Source organism: Lolium rigidum, chromosome 7 (assembly GCF_022539505.1).
Source record: "Lolium rigidum isolate FL_2022 chromosome 7, APGP_CSIRO_Lrig_0.1, whole genome shotgun sequence".
In the NCBI taxonomy this organism is placed as follows: Eukaryota; Viridiplantae; Streptophyta; class Magnoliopsida; order Poales; family Poaceae; genus Lolium; species Lolium rigidum.
In genome coordinates, this window is record NC_061514.1 from 169270159 (window position 1) to 169287833 (window position 17675).

At 45.0% G+C, this 17675-nt stretch overlaps 1 protein-coding gene across 1 annotated transcript; it reads left to right on the plus strand.

The window, feature by feature from the left end:
- Positions 1–4539: 4539 nt before the first annotated feature.
- On the plus strand, positions 4540–6895 carry LOC124675624 (transcription factor BHLH6-like). Its single transcript, XM_047211691.1, has 4 exons — positions 4540–4691; positions 4797–5037; positions 5158–5610; positions 6494–6895. The coding sequence occupies exons 1-4, from the start codon at positions 4612–4614 to the stop codon at positions 6593–6595; spliced, it is 876 nt and encodes a 291-aa protein (XP_047067647.1). The 5' UTR covers positions 4540–4611; the 3' UTR covers positions 6596–6895.
- Positions 6896–17675: the final 10780 nt, after the last annotated feature.

Consider the following 17675-nt stretch of genomic DNA (forward strand, 5'->3'; position numbering starts at 1 on the left):
TTTTATGTGTAGTTATCTGGAATCAAACATGATGATCAAATACTTTCCACAATCCGATGGTATTAAGGGTAAGGAGCCAGCAATTGAATATATGCCATAGTTCAGGGCGGCGAGCAAAGGTGCACAGATGGAGACTGAACAACAAAGAAGATGGGACCCCCCCCCCCCCCCAGCGGGATGGGAGAAACTAAATGTTGATGGCTCATTCTGTGAAGAATCCAAGCTAGGGGGAGCAGGCATGATTTTGCGCAACGGGAAGGGGAGATTATCTTCTCTTCATGCCGGTTTCTGGAGTCCTTTTCGTCTCCCCTCGAGGCCAAACTGGCTGCATGCATGGAGGGGTGTGCTCTTGCCCTCCAGTTTAGTGATAAACCCTTCGTTGTCGACATGGATTGCGCTGAATTGGTGGTGATGATACAAAGTTCTGTGGTAAGTGAAGTTAGAAGATTACTGACTGAGAGAGTATGATCTAAGGTAGAGGTATTTAGGCAAGAGCAAAATTCGGTGAGTGATGCTCTTACCAAGATGGGCCGTTTAGAACATACTACAAATCTCTGGAGGTACACGGCTCCAAATGATATACCTAGACTCTGTAATGAGGATTGTAACCCTAGTATTTGATTAATATAAATACCTATTCAAAAAAAACATTTCCAACGGTTAGGCACATTACCAGCCAAAATATATACCAATGACACCAGAATTAAAAGATCATCTATTTGGATGGGAAACAACATTGTTACCGGTAAAGATGATGTTCCCATAACCGTAGCCTAGCTATAAGCTTCATACTAACACAAAAGTTAGTACAGAATTCATTCCGAGTAGCTACGCCATCTCTTTCTTCCGGTTTTCGAGTCGCTCAATGTGCATCACGCCGTACAGGCAATGTCGCCAGAAGCACCCGACGCCCGACGGCGACGAGCCGACGACAGCAAGTATGACGAGACCAATGATGACGCACGCATGACTCTACTTTGATGGACGTTCCATCGCACATTATCATCATCAATCAACTAATTCCTCCAAATAGAATGAAAACACAGAGATATATCTCTATCTGAACGCCGGGCAAGCAGGCCAAGACCAAGATGGCTTCATCACCACACGAATGCATGCACCACATCCCGTACATCTACGCATGCTACAGCGTCGTTTACTCGGAGGAGAAAAGCGTGTTTGATGGTCCACACATCTGGACTCGCTGTCGCCCCACGTCCACACACGTTGCCTTTCGCGATCCATCCCCACGGCCCCACCAGATAATATCTCGCTACACCAATAAACACACGTGAATTGAGATAGTACTACCCCTCCGCTTTTATTTAGTTTGCTTCTTTTTTTAAAAGAGGACAATTTTTTGCCCAATTCCATTGATTAAGAAGAGAGTTCACAGGACATCACAAAAACCCAAGATACAAACCGAACCTACTCACACGGCATCAAAAACCCACGCGTTTAGCACCCGCAAGGGAAGACTTATTTCAATTTTATGTAAGATAACCGTCAGTGGAGGGTGCTTGTTCTTGAAGATCCTAGCGTTCCTTTCGTTCCAAATCTTTGTGTTTAGTCATCATATCCCACCACGCGAGGAAATGAAGATTATGCGAAGCATTGAGATCTAGAAGATGTAGCCTGAGCCAATTCTTGATGAACCCCAAAAGCCGAATAGTGTAGCGGCAATTGATGAAGCGATGTTCGACCAACTCCATGACCCGGTTGCAAAGAGGACAATTACCACAATTAGTCCAACCCCTCTTCTCCAAGTGATCGCTAGTCCAAATCCTATTTTGGATGGCAAGCCAAGCAAAGAACTTGATTTTGGGCGGAGCCCATTCCAAATCGATGAGCCAATTGGGGAAGAGTAAGCACCATAGAATTGTGCGTGGTAAGCGGACTTGGAGGAATAGATGCCACTCTCGGTGAGGTTCCAAGTAATCTCGTCCAAAACATCTTCATGAAGAACAATGTATCTAAGGCTTGCCCAAAGAGATAAGTATTGACGCACATGGTCGATGGTGAAGTCCGCTTCCATATCAATCTTAGTGATCCAAGCATTATTGTAAAGCTTTCTTAACGTTCCACCGCTTTCTAGATGAGATTTGGAAGATTACCGGGGCAATACGCCAAGCCACGACGCCTCGCAAAAAGGTGTCTTCTCCCCATTGCCAATGGTGATAGAGGTGGCGGCGTAGAAGAGGTCCATGTCAACGTCGTTGCAAGGGTTTACCAAGCCAACCCAAATCTTGTCCGGGTCCTTCTACTCATGCCAAGGTCACCACAACCGGGGCGCTCTAGCGAAGAAGACAGTATTGGGCACTCCGAGGCCCCCAAGGCCGCTTTTAGGCCTATAAACCACACCCCAATTGACTTTGCATTGCCCACCGGAAACCTTGTTGGAAGCCACCCAAAGGAAAGACCGATCAATCTTCTTCATGCAATTTAAGACTTTCTAGGTTTAATCAAAGTTTAATTTATGTAATGAACAGAGAATCCACCACCAGTGGCGGGGTGGCCACTTGTGCCACCGGTGGGCGGTCTCTGGCCAGATGGGACTGCCTCCTTCTTCCCTTGTTTCATGTCCTGCCGCTCCCATTGCTCGGATCTGACAATTTCAGGTCGTGCTCGTCCAGGGCTGATGGGCAGCGAACAGCCGGCTTGGACTTGACGTACCTCGTGGTGGTGTCATTGCTAGTGTGCTCGTTGTTGGTTCCTGAAGTACCGCAATGTCGTCAAAGGCTCCAACTTTGTTCAGATTTTGGGGCGGGGAGGAGTTCAGACGCACATCGATGGCCTTGTTTTGAGTGATTTTCCTTTTCTTGGAGTGCTTCAAGATGATTATGGCCACTCATATCTCTTACCTTGGCAAAGGATACTAGAGAAGTTAGCGCTTTCAAGAGGCCAAGGGAAAGGCCGATGAGGGTTGGTCACATTCAAAAGAAGGTATCTCCGACCCATTCTGCCAAGTCATCTTAGCACTTGAGTTGGATTTGTTTCCACTCTCTAAGAGCTTCCATCCCTATCTTGGCTTCATTCCAATGACCATCAGTCTAAAAGATGAACACTAGATGCACCTGGTTGGTTAGGTTGAGAGATGTCAATGGGAGGGTTACGATTATGACTACTCTTGCTTAGCTTACCTTTGGCGCCGGTGACCGAATCCGCGCGCGCCACCGACAAATCCGCACCGCTGAATCGACATGGCATAGGGTAGCAGGTCAAACGGAGATGGTGGTGGCCAAATTGGTCGTGGCGGGAACTCGAGCGGCTACGGCAGGAGCTCAACGGCCACAACGCCACATGTGAAAAGGACGAGGTGGGGAAGATCCGCTTTGATGCGGCGTGCATATGCTACTTGATGCTGCCTCCCACGTTCAGCCGCCGAGAGGCCTCCTCCGCATCGTTCTGCACCACCTCCGCCTCTCGCAACTCCTCCAGCTCGAGCTCGTGCACGCCGGTGAAAACGGAGTTCAACGACGCGATTGTGCTAGAGTTTGCTCCCGACGACTATCTCGAGGAAGCGGACCCTGAGAAGGTCGTTGCTCAACTCGAGGAGAAGAGCACCGACTTCTCTCACGGCGACTTCATTGATGACAACCACCTCCCACAGTCCTCTTGTTCGGGATGGTGGGGCGGTATCTACATCCCGAAGTCAGAATAAAGTCCTGCCCATTCTATCCTCGCTCCGGTGATGCGTCTAGCATCGACGGGCGCGTGGAGTCGTGTGCCCGACGGATCTCCTGGGATCTGGTCAGTTTTTCTATTCGTTTGTGTGGTTTCAATCCAGTCTCTTCCGATCTATGGTTGTCATCTTTGACGATGGTTGCTGCTCTGGTACGCTGATCCTTTGGGGCCTTAGCACGACGATTTCCCGTTTATCTAGTATAACAAGCTCTACTGCGATAAGCTTTGCCCGGCTTCAGTGATGGAGGGCGAGGACGGCGATGCGCCTTCGGCTCGCATCAGTATCTGTAGTCGTCGCTAGGTGGTCCAATAACCTACTTATAATTTATATTGCTTTTAGGTCTATTTGTACTGCTATTGATGATTATTAATAGGTCGATGAGATTTTAGCAAAAAAAAAATCCATGTTAAGATTGGGATCTAACTTTTTTTGAACAGGGGGGTCTAACTTTTTGACCTTATGTTTTGGATACATGTGTCGTGGTTGTATTGACATTGCCCTGACAATCTGGGAGATTTTGTATTTGTTAATTATCTGAAGAAAAGATACTCCTGGAAGCCGTACAGATAAATGGAATGGTTAACTCATTGTTCCATGTGCTAGATTAGAAAGAAATGGCGCACGTTGAGCTCGCGAGAGAGTGCCCCGCGCGTGCGCGATAGTGGCGTGCCTGTCTGTTCCGAATTTCCCGATAAAATATGAATTCGCCACGTTTTCCGCCTGGTCGTTACGCGGACACGGCGACCACAGACAAGCGCGTGCGTGTCCAGCGCGTGGGGCCTACCTGCCAGCCACACCGGCAATCCCACGCCTATATAAAAGCGCTCGAGAGAGACCAGTCGGCAGCACCTGGAGCGAGCCAGCACCAACAGAGCACACTCTCTCAGCTACAGCATAGCAGCAGCGGCGATTCGGAAGGAGACGACATGGACGCCGACATGGGCGAGAACTTCGCGTACTACTGGGAGACGCAGCGCTACCTCGAGTCGGAGGAGCTCGTCGACAGGTACGCCTCACTTCCGCCCGCCGCCGGCCATCGATCGCCACTGCTGAGAATCTTTTGAAATGGGCAAGGGAAGATGCTGATAACAAACTCGATGCTTGGTTGCAGCATCTTCGTCGGGGCGACCGAGGACGCCATTTCGTACTACGACTCCAGCTCGCCGGACGGGTCCCACTCGTCCTCTACGCCGACAGGGGCCGCCATTGCCGGGGCTGGGATGGGGATGGGGATGGGGATGGAGATGGGCGGGACTGGGGCAAACAAGAACATCCTGATGGAGCGTGACCGCCGCCGCAAGCTGAACGAGAAGCTCTACGCGCTCCGCAGCGTCGTGCCCAATATCACCAAGGTGAGCTTCGATCGATGACCATCTGACCAAGCCGGCATTGCCGGAATCTTAAATTTTCGATCGATCAATGCGAGCTAGAGAGAGAAGATTCTAACGGCGGCCAATGCGTTGTTGTTGCAGATGGACAAGGCGTCGATCATCAAGGACGCGATCGAGTACATCCAGGTGCTGCAGGCGGAGGAGAGGCAGATGGCGGCGGAGGTGTCCGCGCTCGAGTCGTCCGCGGCCGGCGCGGACGAAGAGGACTACGACGGTGCCCTCTTCCCGGAGCTGGAGCAGGTCTCCCAGGCGGCGCAGCAGCAGAGGAAGAAGGTGAAGCGCGCGCTGTCGGTGTCGTCGATGAACGACGCGCTGCTCGCCGCGGCGGCGGAGGCGGCGTCCCCGCCCGTGGAGGTGCTGGAGCTGCGCGTGTCGGAGGTGAGCGAGAAGGTGCTGGTGGTGAGCGTGACGTGCACCAAGCAGCGCGACGCCATGGCCAAGGTGTGCCGCGCGCTCGAGGAGCTCCGCCTCAGGGTCATCACCGCCAACATCACCTCCGTCTCCGGCTTCCTCATGCACACACTCTTCGTCGAGGTACGTCGCCGTCGCCATTTAGTAAGCTAGGTACAATTGGATGTTTCGTTTCATTCGATTCGATTGCTCTGCTTTTTCTGCCTCCGTTGGTTAGTTCACCTGATAGGATGACGCGGGCCGTGCTGACGTCAAGGACATGAGCTTCTTGGTTGCTTGACTCTTGAGTTTGAATTTTACAGTCGGAGAACAACACTTTTAGCTTCCTTTTTAAGGTCTTTTAAGGTAGAATGTTGCATCAAAAAGTTCTTCCCCTGTTCCATTTGCGGCCTTCAACGCCACGTCACTCTCCAGAATTCCCCAAAAAGCTTGAGAAAACTATCCCTTGCCCATTTTGGCACATTTTCCTTCCATCTCTTGGTCATGCTTGATTTTTCACGTTTTACTATGGATCGGTGTTGCGCAACATAATCACCAATCACATGTCAATCAACAAACACGGATATTCCCCAGCTCGAGCTCGATGGCGACCTAATCACCACGCGCTTTGGATGCCAAATTGATTGATTGATTGAGTTTCCAGACAAACAACAAAAGCATCAGCGTCACGTGCTCGGGGGAGACGTGGAGAGCGACCTGCACGTGCGCCTGCCTCTACAAGATGCTGCTGTCTGCTTCCATCCTAACATATTTTTTACCTGAAATTATAAGGAAAAAAAGGGCTCCTCTTCCACGCGTTATGGATGATTTTTGTTGTTGTACATCCAGCACGAGTGCCATGTGCGTTAAGGCTAATCAAACTCGTGCTGTATTATCGCCACTAGTTTAGTTACTCGGATGAGATTTCTGATAATGTTTTCTGCTGTAGAGCTAACTTATTTCTGAAACTGTACGTACAATATATGTCAGCCCACCTGACCGAGTCAAATGTTCCTTTATTTTTCAGGTGGATGACATGGATCGATTCCAGGTGAAGGAGATCGTGGAGGCTGCTCTCGCACAGCTTGATGCTCCAGGAAGCCCGCCAGTAAGCTCCATGAGCTATTAGGACTGGATCATACGCTCGTCGTCCTTGAGTCGCCTATTTCACCTTAACACCAGCTAGCCACTCCTTTGCAAGGCCTTTATATACTGTTATGTAATGTATGTGCCATAGTTTTGCCCTGTTTTTTCGCAACACCCCTTTATATGTATCGATGGAGGTGATTGTTTTAGTACGAGGCGATATAGCTTAAGGCATATATAGATAATAGAGTGACTAGATATGCTTTGGACCTCATGAAGGATCATGGCATAAGTTCGTGGAGTATCTATGGTGATAAATAAATAAAAAGGTGATTAGCTGATTTTAAATATTTACATGCAATATGTCAACATTTTTTTTAAAGGAAGTCCAGCCTCTGCGTCAATTGATGCACGGCTCTTTATTAGAACATTATTCAAAGTATTACAAATCACGAAGTATCAAAGCTTATTACAACTTATGGGCCGGGAAGAGTCTGAGACATGTAAGAACATGTAGTAACGCCACACCTTTGCATCAACATGTTATTTTTTTATCAAACCACCAACCGAATTGGCTGCACATATCCCTTGCTACACTTGTTAAACGGTTGCACTCAATATCCATATCCCGGCGCTCCTCTGGCTGTTAGAGATAGAACCACATACATATCCAATTAATGGGTAGCCAAAAGTATAACCTACATAAATCAAGGGAAACTTGCCTTGTTGAAAATAAAATCTTTCTAAACACGCCAAATAGCCCATATAAAAAAAACACACACACACACGCTTTAATGCGTGATTTTCTTAAAAAATCACCCCATTCAACCATTACCAAATAAATTTGTGATATTTGTGGGTGGATAAATGTTAAAATTCATGTGAACAATGTGCCATAGGATCTCAGCAAAAGAACATAAGATGAGCATATGCTGAATTGTTTCATTTGGATCACAAAAACAACATTACACGCATGCCAATTTCGTTTGGCCAAATATCCTGGGTGAGAATTACCTTCATATGAAGACACCACATAAAATACCCTGATTTTAAGTGGTACCTTGATCTTACATATGTATTCGAAGGAAAGGTGTGTGACCAAAAATCATATCTAGATACATACCTAGCTGTAAACTTGCCGGTTGTTGTAAGGTTACATTTCAAAACATCCTCATACGAGGATAGATGAACCTGCGTTTAGTTGTCGAAGCAAACCTAACCATCTAGGTTTATTTCCCGTCAAAGCCCTCCTAAAACCTATGTTTAGAGGAACTGTGGACAAAATATTTGAAACGGTTTCATTTTGTATGATGCAATATATTGTAGAGTGATGTATATTGCTTAGTGAGGCTTATCGAGTTCCCATAACCTAGTGCCCATCCCATTTATTATTTCAAATGATCCTCTCTCACGAAAGTCACTCTTGCTTTCATGAGGTTTTCCAAAAAAGATGAGTTGGTTGGTTTAGCTGAAAAATGAAGTAATACTTTAGATTGAAGGTATTTCTTATGACCTTCATGGTTTCAAAGGTGTCCATGCGTCCAAGGAGATGTGGGCGCCTCAACACCTAGGCGCTCAAGGCGCGTTGCAAGGTGATGCCTTTGAGGCTGCGTTGCTGGAAACAAAGCATCAGCTAGGTAGGATGAGCAGATGAACATACCTGGAATTTGCTGGCCACATAGCATCCATATTTCCTATCCATTCCCCATTTCTTCTTTCCACAACAGAAATCTGCATAAACCATGAGCATCTATGGTTAGAACTTGTCTTAACATACCACCATATGTAAAAAAACAGATAATAAATGAGCCTCCAAGTGCAAAAAAAATATGACAAACAACAGTGCATTACATATTACATGACAAATGGTCCAAAACATAAATAGGTCTAGTGGTGCACAACCAGAGAACACAATAAATTAGATTCACAACAACATAAAATAGGTTCCACTTCCACATAACACAATCGAATCATAAGCAAGGCTCGCACTCTCAATCCTAATTCTCAAAAGTGATCATCGAACTCATCCATGGTAGGATTTGTGTTCTCATCATCTTGGTCAGCACCACTTACATCTTCGTCATCATCAGTCACATCCACATCATCTTCAACATAGTCTGAAGCATCATCCTCTCCATCGGGCTCACTTGAGCGTTGTTCATGGTCATCCTCTTGATCATCTGACTCATCTAGTCCTTGAACATATGATGGTGTTGGAGCGGGACTTTTGCGCTGCCTTTCGTTTTGGATGTTGACATTTGAGTAACCCCTTCCCATGGTTGTACCTCTAGGAAGATTGCAGCCTTGCAACGATGAACTTGCACCGATAGCCTCATCAACAAGCTCCCATGGAATGACATCGGGACACCCTTTAGCACCTTGGGGTGGAGGCATTGTTGGGTCAACCCCACTCATTGCCCCAATCAATATCAGCAATGATTACAGGGTCATAGCTTTTGTCACCAATCTTCTCATGCCTCTTTTGAAACCTATTCATGTTCTTCCGGTTGTATGAAACAAAAACATTGCCATTCAAGATTCGGTGTTGTAACCAATTCGTTTTCTTGGTACGGATCTACAAATAGCAAATAGAGCAATAGAGTGAATAAATAAATTGCTGCAATTACTTGCTAATGCTAAAATAAAGACAAAGAAGTTACTCACAAATTCATATGCACTCCAATTCCTCTCACAACCGTATGATGATGCACAAAGACTAACAATCCTCTTTGCAAACCTTTGTACGTCAATGGCTCGACCATCATATGAATTCCACAAATCAACTACAATAGGAAAACACACTTGCATTAGGAGTTTATACATAGAATAACATGCATAAATTAACTTGCTTGTTGCTGAAATTAGATTGAGTTCACTTACGAGGGATTCTTTTGCCCATGTTTTCAATTTCCATCACATTAGAAAAACCTTGTCGCTTGTCCTCATAGAGAACGACTTGTGCATCAATCTTGTTGCGAGTGGGTACATCAGGTACCATTCTTAAAAGTACATCGTTGAAACAACTTCTTAGCTCACCAAAAAGCTCATCATCACCACTCTGTTTAATATAGAAGTATTTTCCTGTGTTCAAAAACAAAGCATCCCCATTAAATGGATGATCCATTTGAGTCTCCCAACGTTTGTCAATAATGGGCATGACCATCTTGAGCAAACCTTGCTTGTTTTGTTGAGGAAAACCTTGTCTGATCCTATCCTTTGGAACCCTCATTAGTGCAAAAATTTCTAGCATGGAAGGAAGCTCATCACCATCTGCTGTCCTAATTAAGAACTCAAAGTAGTGGAATTATAACTATAATGCAGTCCTCAGTTGCATACCACCAATTCGCTGAAAGCACAATGTGTTGCACATTCAAACCGGTTGTAGTTTTGGCTAATTTGTTTGCAACCCATTCCCTACTTGTAAATAGACTCCTCAAAGCTTGCTTGTGCTTGAACAAACTCTTAAGAGCAAGATATGATGTGGCAAAGCGAGTGGCTATGGGTCTCACAAGATCCTCGTTGCCCATTGGCTTCATCATTAGAGCAAGAAGTCTGCCATGAACCCTAGATGAAAGTAGTGACTCGTCTACCACATGCAATTGGATTCTTAAATGCTTTTAGCTTCCCTATATCTTCCAAAATTAGGTCCAAAATTAGGTCTAGGCAATGGCATGCACATGGACTCCAAAAAGTGTCGGAATCCTCCCCATTAGAATCTTTCCCGCTGCCTTGTAGTTAGCATCACTATCGGTGACAACTTGGACAACATTCTCTTTTCCGACATCTTCGATTCTCTTCTCAAGCAAATCTGCTACCATCCGAGCATCTTGGCATTCAATTGATGCATCAACCGACTCCAAGAAGTAAGTTCCCTGTGGGATGTTTACAAAGATTAAGTGGCGTCCCCTTCTATCCGACCATCCATCTGACATCTATGTGCAACCATATTGCTTCCATGTTGTCTCGTGCTTCGCCCTCAAAAGTTTTGTTTCCTTCACACAATCCCTAAGCAATGGCTCCCGCAGCTGATAAGGAGAAGGAAGTTTGTAACCCGAGCCACATTGACAAGGTTCTTTTATTGCAATTTGAAATTTTCTAGAGCTTGAAACATTGAAAGGTATGTCACACTCATAGAAGAACAATTCCCACTGCATATCCACATAGTGCAACTCTGCCTCTATTTTTGTGCTTGACTCCATGGTGCTTTGAGAACACCCGGAGCATCTTTCATCAAGAATATCCTCATGTTTTCTCCTAAGCATTGCATCAACTGACTTGGCTGCAACATATTGAACCTTCTTGTCGTAGACTCTCATAGCAAAGGCTCTGTTATTCTTTTTGGCAGTTGTCCCTGAACTTGGTCTTGTAGTGGAGGCTTCAATTGTTGCTGTCCTAGTTGCATCTACCTCCACAACATCATCGTCATAATTTGGCAGTGGTGGTTTCTCCTTTTCTTCTCCAATTACTCATACATCTCTCTCTTGAGTTGTGTGCTAGCCCTTGGACAATCTAATGCATCTCCACCGGTGCCAGCAAGATGTTCCTTATGCATTTTGATCCCTCCCTAAGTTATTGTGCCACAAATATTGCACTTAACCATATTCTTGTTGCCAGGTGTCGCCATATAGCCATAGTTCCAACCCGTATCAGTTGACCTCCATGGCCTGCGTTCTGGAACTTTCATTGGATCATAAGTTGCATCATCCCCATCATCCATTGTGACACTGCAATCAAGGAGTCAAGGAAAAAAACAACACTTAAATTAATGATAAAGTGCATCCACAAATCAACTATTCCTGTTCTACTTTAATCACAACATCCAAAAGCTAACAAGGACAAGTGGACAACAACAACCGCTAATTTAATCACATCTACTATTATAATCAGAGGCAACAACTAACAAGGACAACAAGCACTAAATTAATCAGAGGCAAGCAACTCACTACTACGACTACTATATCAGAGGCAAAGTAGACAAGCAGAAGTGCAACACACAAACTAGTACATACACCACCAAGACACCAACAATAGAACATGGCAAAGGGAGGCTGCTGCACCAGGGGGAGGAGAAGTTGTACCTTGTTTCCCCTCTGGGAGAGGGCTGCGCCACTGGGAGGAGTCACCAGAAGCTTGGCCACAAGCTTGATCGGAGTTGCGGAGGCCAGAAGATGGTGGATCAGCAGCAGATCTGGCCGAAGTTGGGAAGGTCGCACGAGAGAAGCTCCCTCCTCTCTCTTCTCTCCCAATTGGTTCCCCTGGTCAGTTCCCATCTCTCTCTTCCCTCTCTTTCCCCTATATATGGCCCCCAATTTCCCTCCCAGCCTGCCATTATCTGTTTTCCCCACCCGCCATCCCAGGGTTTCCCGCGTGACAAGGACGGAGGCGTCCAGAAGCGATGAAGGCGGCGATTTCACGCCTAGGCGACAACTTTGACGCCTCGGAGACGCCTTTAGACGCCTTCCGTTGAAATCAAAGGCGACGCCGACGCCTTGCACTCCTGGACCGCTCGGACGCCGAGGCGATGCTAAGGCGAGGCCTTTAAAACCATGATGAACTCCATTCCGAAAAATAAGTCTTTTTTAGAAATCTAACGAAGGTAGTACAAAGTAATTCTTGCCAAACTCCCTCTTCATTTAAAAGTTCAAATAATAAGCATTTTTAAGTTCTAAAACCTCAAACCCCAACTCTCACTGGTCCTTTGGTCTATGAATCATATTCTATTTAGGTAATCCAATTCTTTGCCAAACGAAACAAGATCGGATGAAATTTAATCGCTTCCTCGCCCTTTAGATATTTCCAGAAAAGATAGCATAAATATATGTAGACTCACGATGACCGGACGGAAGTGGTGAATAGGGATTTGAAGATAATATCTAAACAGGGGAGACTACACTCCCAACTCAACAAAATTCTATATTCCTCTTCCACATCTTTTGCTCAACCAAAACAAAATATTCCACTCTTGTGAAAATTAATTTCTAAACCGGATAGTTGTTTAAAGATACATAGAACTAGCTTCATGTTAAGCTCCTTTTCTAAATCTTGATCCATAAAATAATGGTATCATCGACATATTGCAAAATAGACACTCCTTCATTAACGAGGTGGAGAATGGGCCCGTCTTTTACCCTTTCATTGAGAATAGCTAGCATATCCACAATGATATTAAATAACATAGGGGATAAAGGGTCACCCTAACACATCATTTTCTTAATTTGAAAATAATTGTGTACGTCATCATTCACACTTGTTTTAAAAATTGAACAGTAGGAAGGGCACCTAGTGTTTTAATATATTAATAGAAGGACAACATTTAAATATTTACAAGGAAAACATGCTTCTTAAGGATTCCAAAAAGCCCACCAGATCGATGATTTTCTTACGAAATGGATGTACACGTAGCCTTTATGTCAAAATAATGCACATAACCGCTTTTTATTTATATTATTCACCAGAGCTTTACAAAAAAAATATAAAGATCAACCCGAAGCTGCTTCGCTAGCGACAGACGTCGCATCACCTACAAACTTGAGGAATGGGTTGACCATGTTGGAACCATTTGATAGAACCTCACACATACACACATCACCTATAAACATGGAGCTACACTAAACCGTCTAATGCCAAGCTGGGGAGCACAAACTAATCCAGCTGACCCTTAGCATGCTCCATTGCACACACTCCAGAAGTTGCCGTCATCTACTGCTAACCCTGTCTTAAGGACAAGGATCCATGCATTCACTTTGCCATACCTACCGTCGATGCCACCACGGCTGCCACCCTTTGCTCGAGTCCATCATGTCACATCTGACACCGATCCCCTGTTACACCTCGCTACAAGGACTCGCTGTCGCCCATGAATTAGATACCGATCGGTGCCTTTGCGAAGTGGAGAGAAAAGCTGGCCTCAATTACCAAGTTCGCTCTGTTCATTTCCCCCCGACCCCCCTCTCTCTCCACCTCTCCTCTCCTGCCTGTTGACCGAGGAAGACCGGGCCGAACCCGACCCGTCTCCGGCGGCTCTGCCGGTCGGGATGGGGAAGGGGACGCGCCGGAGTAGATATTAGGTGTAGATCTAGGGTTCTCGGCAACATGCCGTGGTTTTGGAGTAGTGTGCCAGATCTTACGGGCGAGATCTGGTGCGGGAGGTGGTGGTGGCGGCGCGACAAAGAGCTCCGGCGGTCGGATACGGCGGCGCTCCGTTCTCTCCCAGAAATCTCCATCAATAAGCCCATGGTTTGTTCCTTTCCTTTGCTATGCACAGCCTCTCCTTCGGTTCTTATCCCGCCGGCCGACCGAGGTGGTGAGGGGTGGGGAAGATCTGGCTCGGGCGGTTGTGCTTCAGAGGGGAACAAGGGCCTCCATCCCTTGGTGATTCGGTGCAGCACCAGTGGTTGGCCGAAGAATGGACGCGTCAAGCCCCCGAGGTGGGGGTGGAACTCGTCTGTTCTTCCCGCCGAGGCCCGCGGAAATAAGCACCGTTGGGTACAGTGATGCGTCCTCGACGTCCTCAACATCAACCTGGCCGGCCGTGGCGGCGAGGAGGAAGATGAAGACGGCGACGATGGTGTTGGCTTCTGTAGCCAATATGTCCGGGATTTCCGAAACTTGGAAGCAACATCGGCGAGCTTCTCTTTGACGACTCAGTGTCGTCTGTTAAAGCCGGTGAGCTCCGGCACCCTTTTAACCTCCATCGGAGGCCTTCTTCAAGGTCAGCGGCCGCGCCCAATGTTGGTACTGAAGCAAGTGGTTTCGTTCCCGCGGCGGTGCTCGACGGCGGTGTAGCTGATCTCTGGCTCGGCAGAGGAGATAAGGAGGGACCAGATTGCTTTTCAGATCTTTCAGAGAGGTCTTCTCCACATAAACTGGGGACCTTATGTATAATTTTCTCAATTTCATGAGGTCTTCTATAATATTGTACACCTCCACTGTTTGTGTTTTAATATAAGCTTCCAGGCCCTTCTGGGCTCCCTCTCTCAAAAATAAATAAATTAGATACCGATCCGTGTGTAACTCACCTGCCCTCTTCAAGCCCATCTGACTACCATGATAGCCTGGAAACAGATGGGCCAACTAGTACTAGCCCAAATTCCCGCTCAAAACTGAAAAGAGTACTAGCCCAAACGTGGCAATTAGCGCATTCGACCGCAGGCAAGCACAAGAGTCAAGAGGGCCAACAGTTGCAAATCAGAAACAACGCGCACACACGCAGCCACGCATATCGGATCTCCATTCCTAGTTCGATCGACGTTTCGATTCTTCTTCGGTCACCGCCAGTCTGCGCCGTATCTCGCCAAGACTCCAATTCCCTCGAGCTCTGAGAAAAAAACGGCGGCAATCCACGGCTGCACGACCGGCCGGCAACACCGTCGACATGAGCGACGGCGAGGGAAGAAAAAAAAGATATGTGTACTTGTCTAGCCAATTCTCTTCGTGTCTTAGTTTGGCCCATAAGGGACTATCTATTTGGCATTCGAGTGTTTTCTTTTTAGACATCACTCAAATTTCCTGCACCAATAAACAAGCGCCAGCTGTTCGTGGTCCCTGCGCCAAAAATTCCAGAAAAGTGGGCGTGTTTGGCTTGTACCGGTTCATTCCCCTGACAACTTTTGACCAAAAAAACCAACAACTCCCGCCCATTGTGTCGCAAAGTTGTCCTAAGATGACAGAGAATGGCACCACAGCTTCTAATGCCCAAACAGAAACCATGGAACTATGCTCAACTTAATTTCCATCTGACAAAGAAAAAGATAAGATTTTTTTTGTTAAAACCTGAAACAACTCCTTCAGTGAATAGAAACGGATCAACATTAGCACAAAAAAAACTGAGAAACTAACTAGCTGAAGACGTGGGGCATAGACAAAACCAATCATAGGCAAAATGTAGGCATTTATGCTCCAATGTCACCAAAAACTTTGTGTAAAATGTAAAATAACACCCTTTATAGGCCCTTGTACACAGCGAACTATCCGTTACACCAGACCAGCAACTTCTAACTCACCCATGCATTCAAAGGACAAGTCCTCAAAAGGCTATGTAAGAGACAAACACTATATGGTATCAACATCCCAGACTAAGCAAATTCAGCGATAACCATCCACACGCAGTATCACACCTAGTCCAACAAAATTAATCAAAAGTGATTCAAGTTATGCCTACAAACAAACAAGAGAGGACCTAGCCGACCATCAACATAAGGAGGAAACCAGTATCATGGTTTATTTCCAAACAAAATAATTATAGTTTCTCTTTCTGAAAAAATGCCTAACTTGACTGTGAAAGAAACCAACATTATTTAAAGGTGGACATATTGGTAAATCAATTAAACTGATATTATTCTGCTAGAAAGTAGTCATGAACTATATTTTGCACTCTACGGTATCACACTATCAAAAAGAAAAAACACTACCTTTAGAACTTGCTGAAACTTGCTACTAGCTTAAATGTTCTCATACAACTGAGCCATAAAAAAAGTGACAGGAAAATAACTAACTAGTACCTATGTTTTTCCGATTGTCTTCCAAAAATTAGACCCTTCGCAAATGTATGTACCCCTGCATTTAGAAGAAGACAAAAAATAGTTGACATGCCTTACATATAGTGTGCATGCTCCTTACTTATATATTTTCTGAATATGTATATATGTCCATGTTCAAGTGTCTTACCAAGCACTTACAATTTGCTATATGCACATATAGTCAGCAGCTTTGAAAATTTGTATTTGAAGACAATTTAGTAAGGTAATACACTGCTAAAAATACAAAATAAAATTAATGTGCCTAAAATTGTACAGGGACAATACACACAGTTAATGCAAGACATGATTTGTCTTGGCAGTCAAGAGGATCCCGCTTTACAGGTCAGTTTAGTATTTAAAACTTTATATGCTTACAGAGAAAACATAAAAGTGACTGTTTCAAAAAATGTATTAAACTATGTTTGTGTTACTTTGATTTCAGACTATGTCATACATGGAGCTGTTGGGCATGGATTAGTCTGTCCCTAATAAGGTAACTTTTATTTTGAAAGAAGATAGTTTTCCTCATTTCATTTGTTGAAAAAGAATAAACATTTTGTTCTGCCTCATTTTGTAGAATGTCAACCTCCAGGATGTCGGATACAGTGATGTTTCAATGGATGATGTTTGCGACTATGTAAGTTTGGAATGTGCTCTATGAATGGAAATTGTACTATTCATGAAGATACTGATTTTTCATTTTACCTATTCATAAAATGGGTTACTTAAAAATGCAGGATAGAGGTGCTTATTCTCATTCACATCCAACAAATCAAGAAGCATCTTCTGAGTTTGCTTTGTTTGATGAAAATCCATGGGGAGTTGGCATGTTTGAAAACATCGACATAGAAGAGGTAAATCATTTAGTTTTTGTAGCATGAATTTTTTTGAGTTGCAGAGGAAATAGCTAGTTAGCTCATGGGGAGTTCATTATTGTTTACCTGTATGTGTCTTTGCAGGTTGTAGCAGATCATGTTTCTTGTGAAGAACAACAGTTAGCTCATGATACTAAGAAAATGAAGATGAGAAAATGCATATACAATGCATATACACTGCATATACAGTGCATATACATTGCATATACTGCATTGCCACAATGCATATGCAGTGGATATACACTGCATATGCAATGCATATACATAGCATATAAATCCTATATGCACTATAGGATGACAACATGAAAATGACAAATATACACTATATATACTACATTTACATTGCATATACATTCCATATATAGTACATATACATCCTAGATCTGGTCAAATGACAAGAATAAAATCTGGATAGTGCGTGCATAAAATTTCATGTTCGGTTGGAGCCGTAGCAAGTATGCAAAAATTTCATCTCACGAGTACGGCTAAAAATTGTCGGTAGCTTTTGCAAATCTCACTATGTGCGAACATTTGCATATGCACTGCATATACCCTGCATATACAATGCATATACACTGTATATGCATCCTATATACATTGCATATGCAAGCACTTGGTTCGCCCCCTTACTCGTACTCTCTCGACCAGGTCATCATAAGAAATGAGAGAAAAGGAGGGACACAATTTCTATCCCTAGCCTTCTTAATTGAGAGAAGGAGGGACACAATGC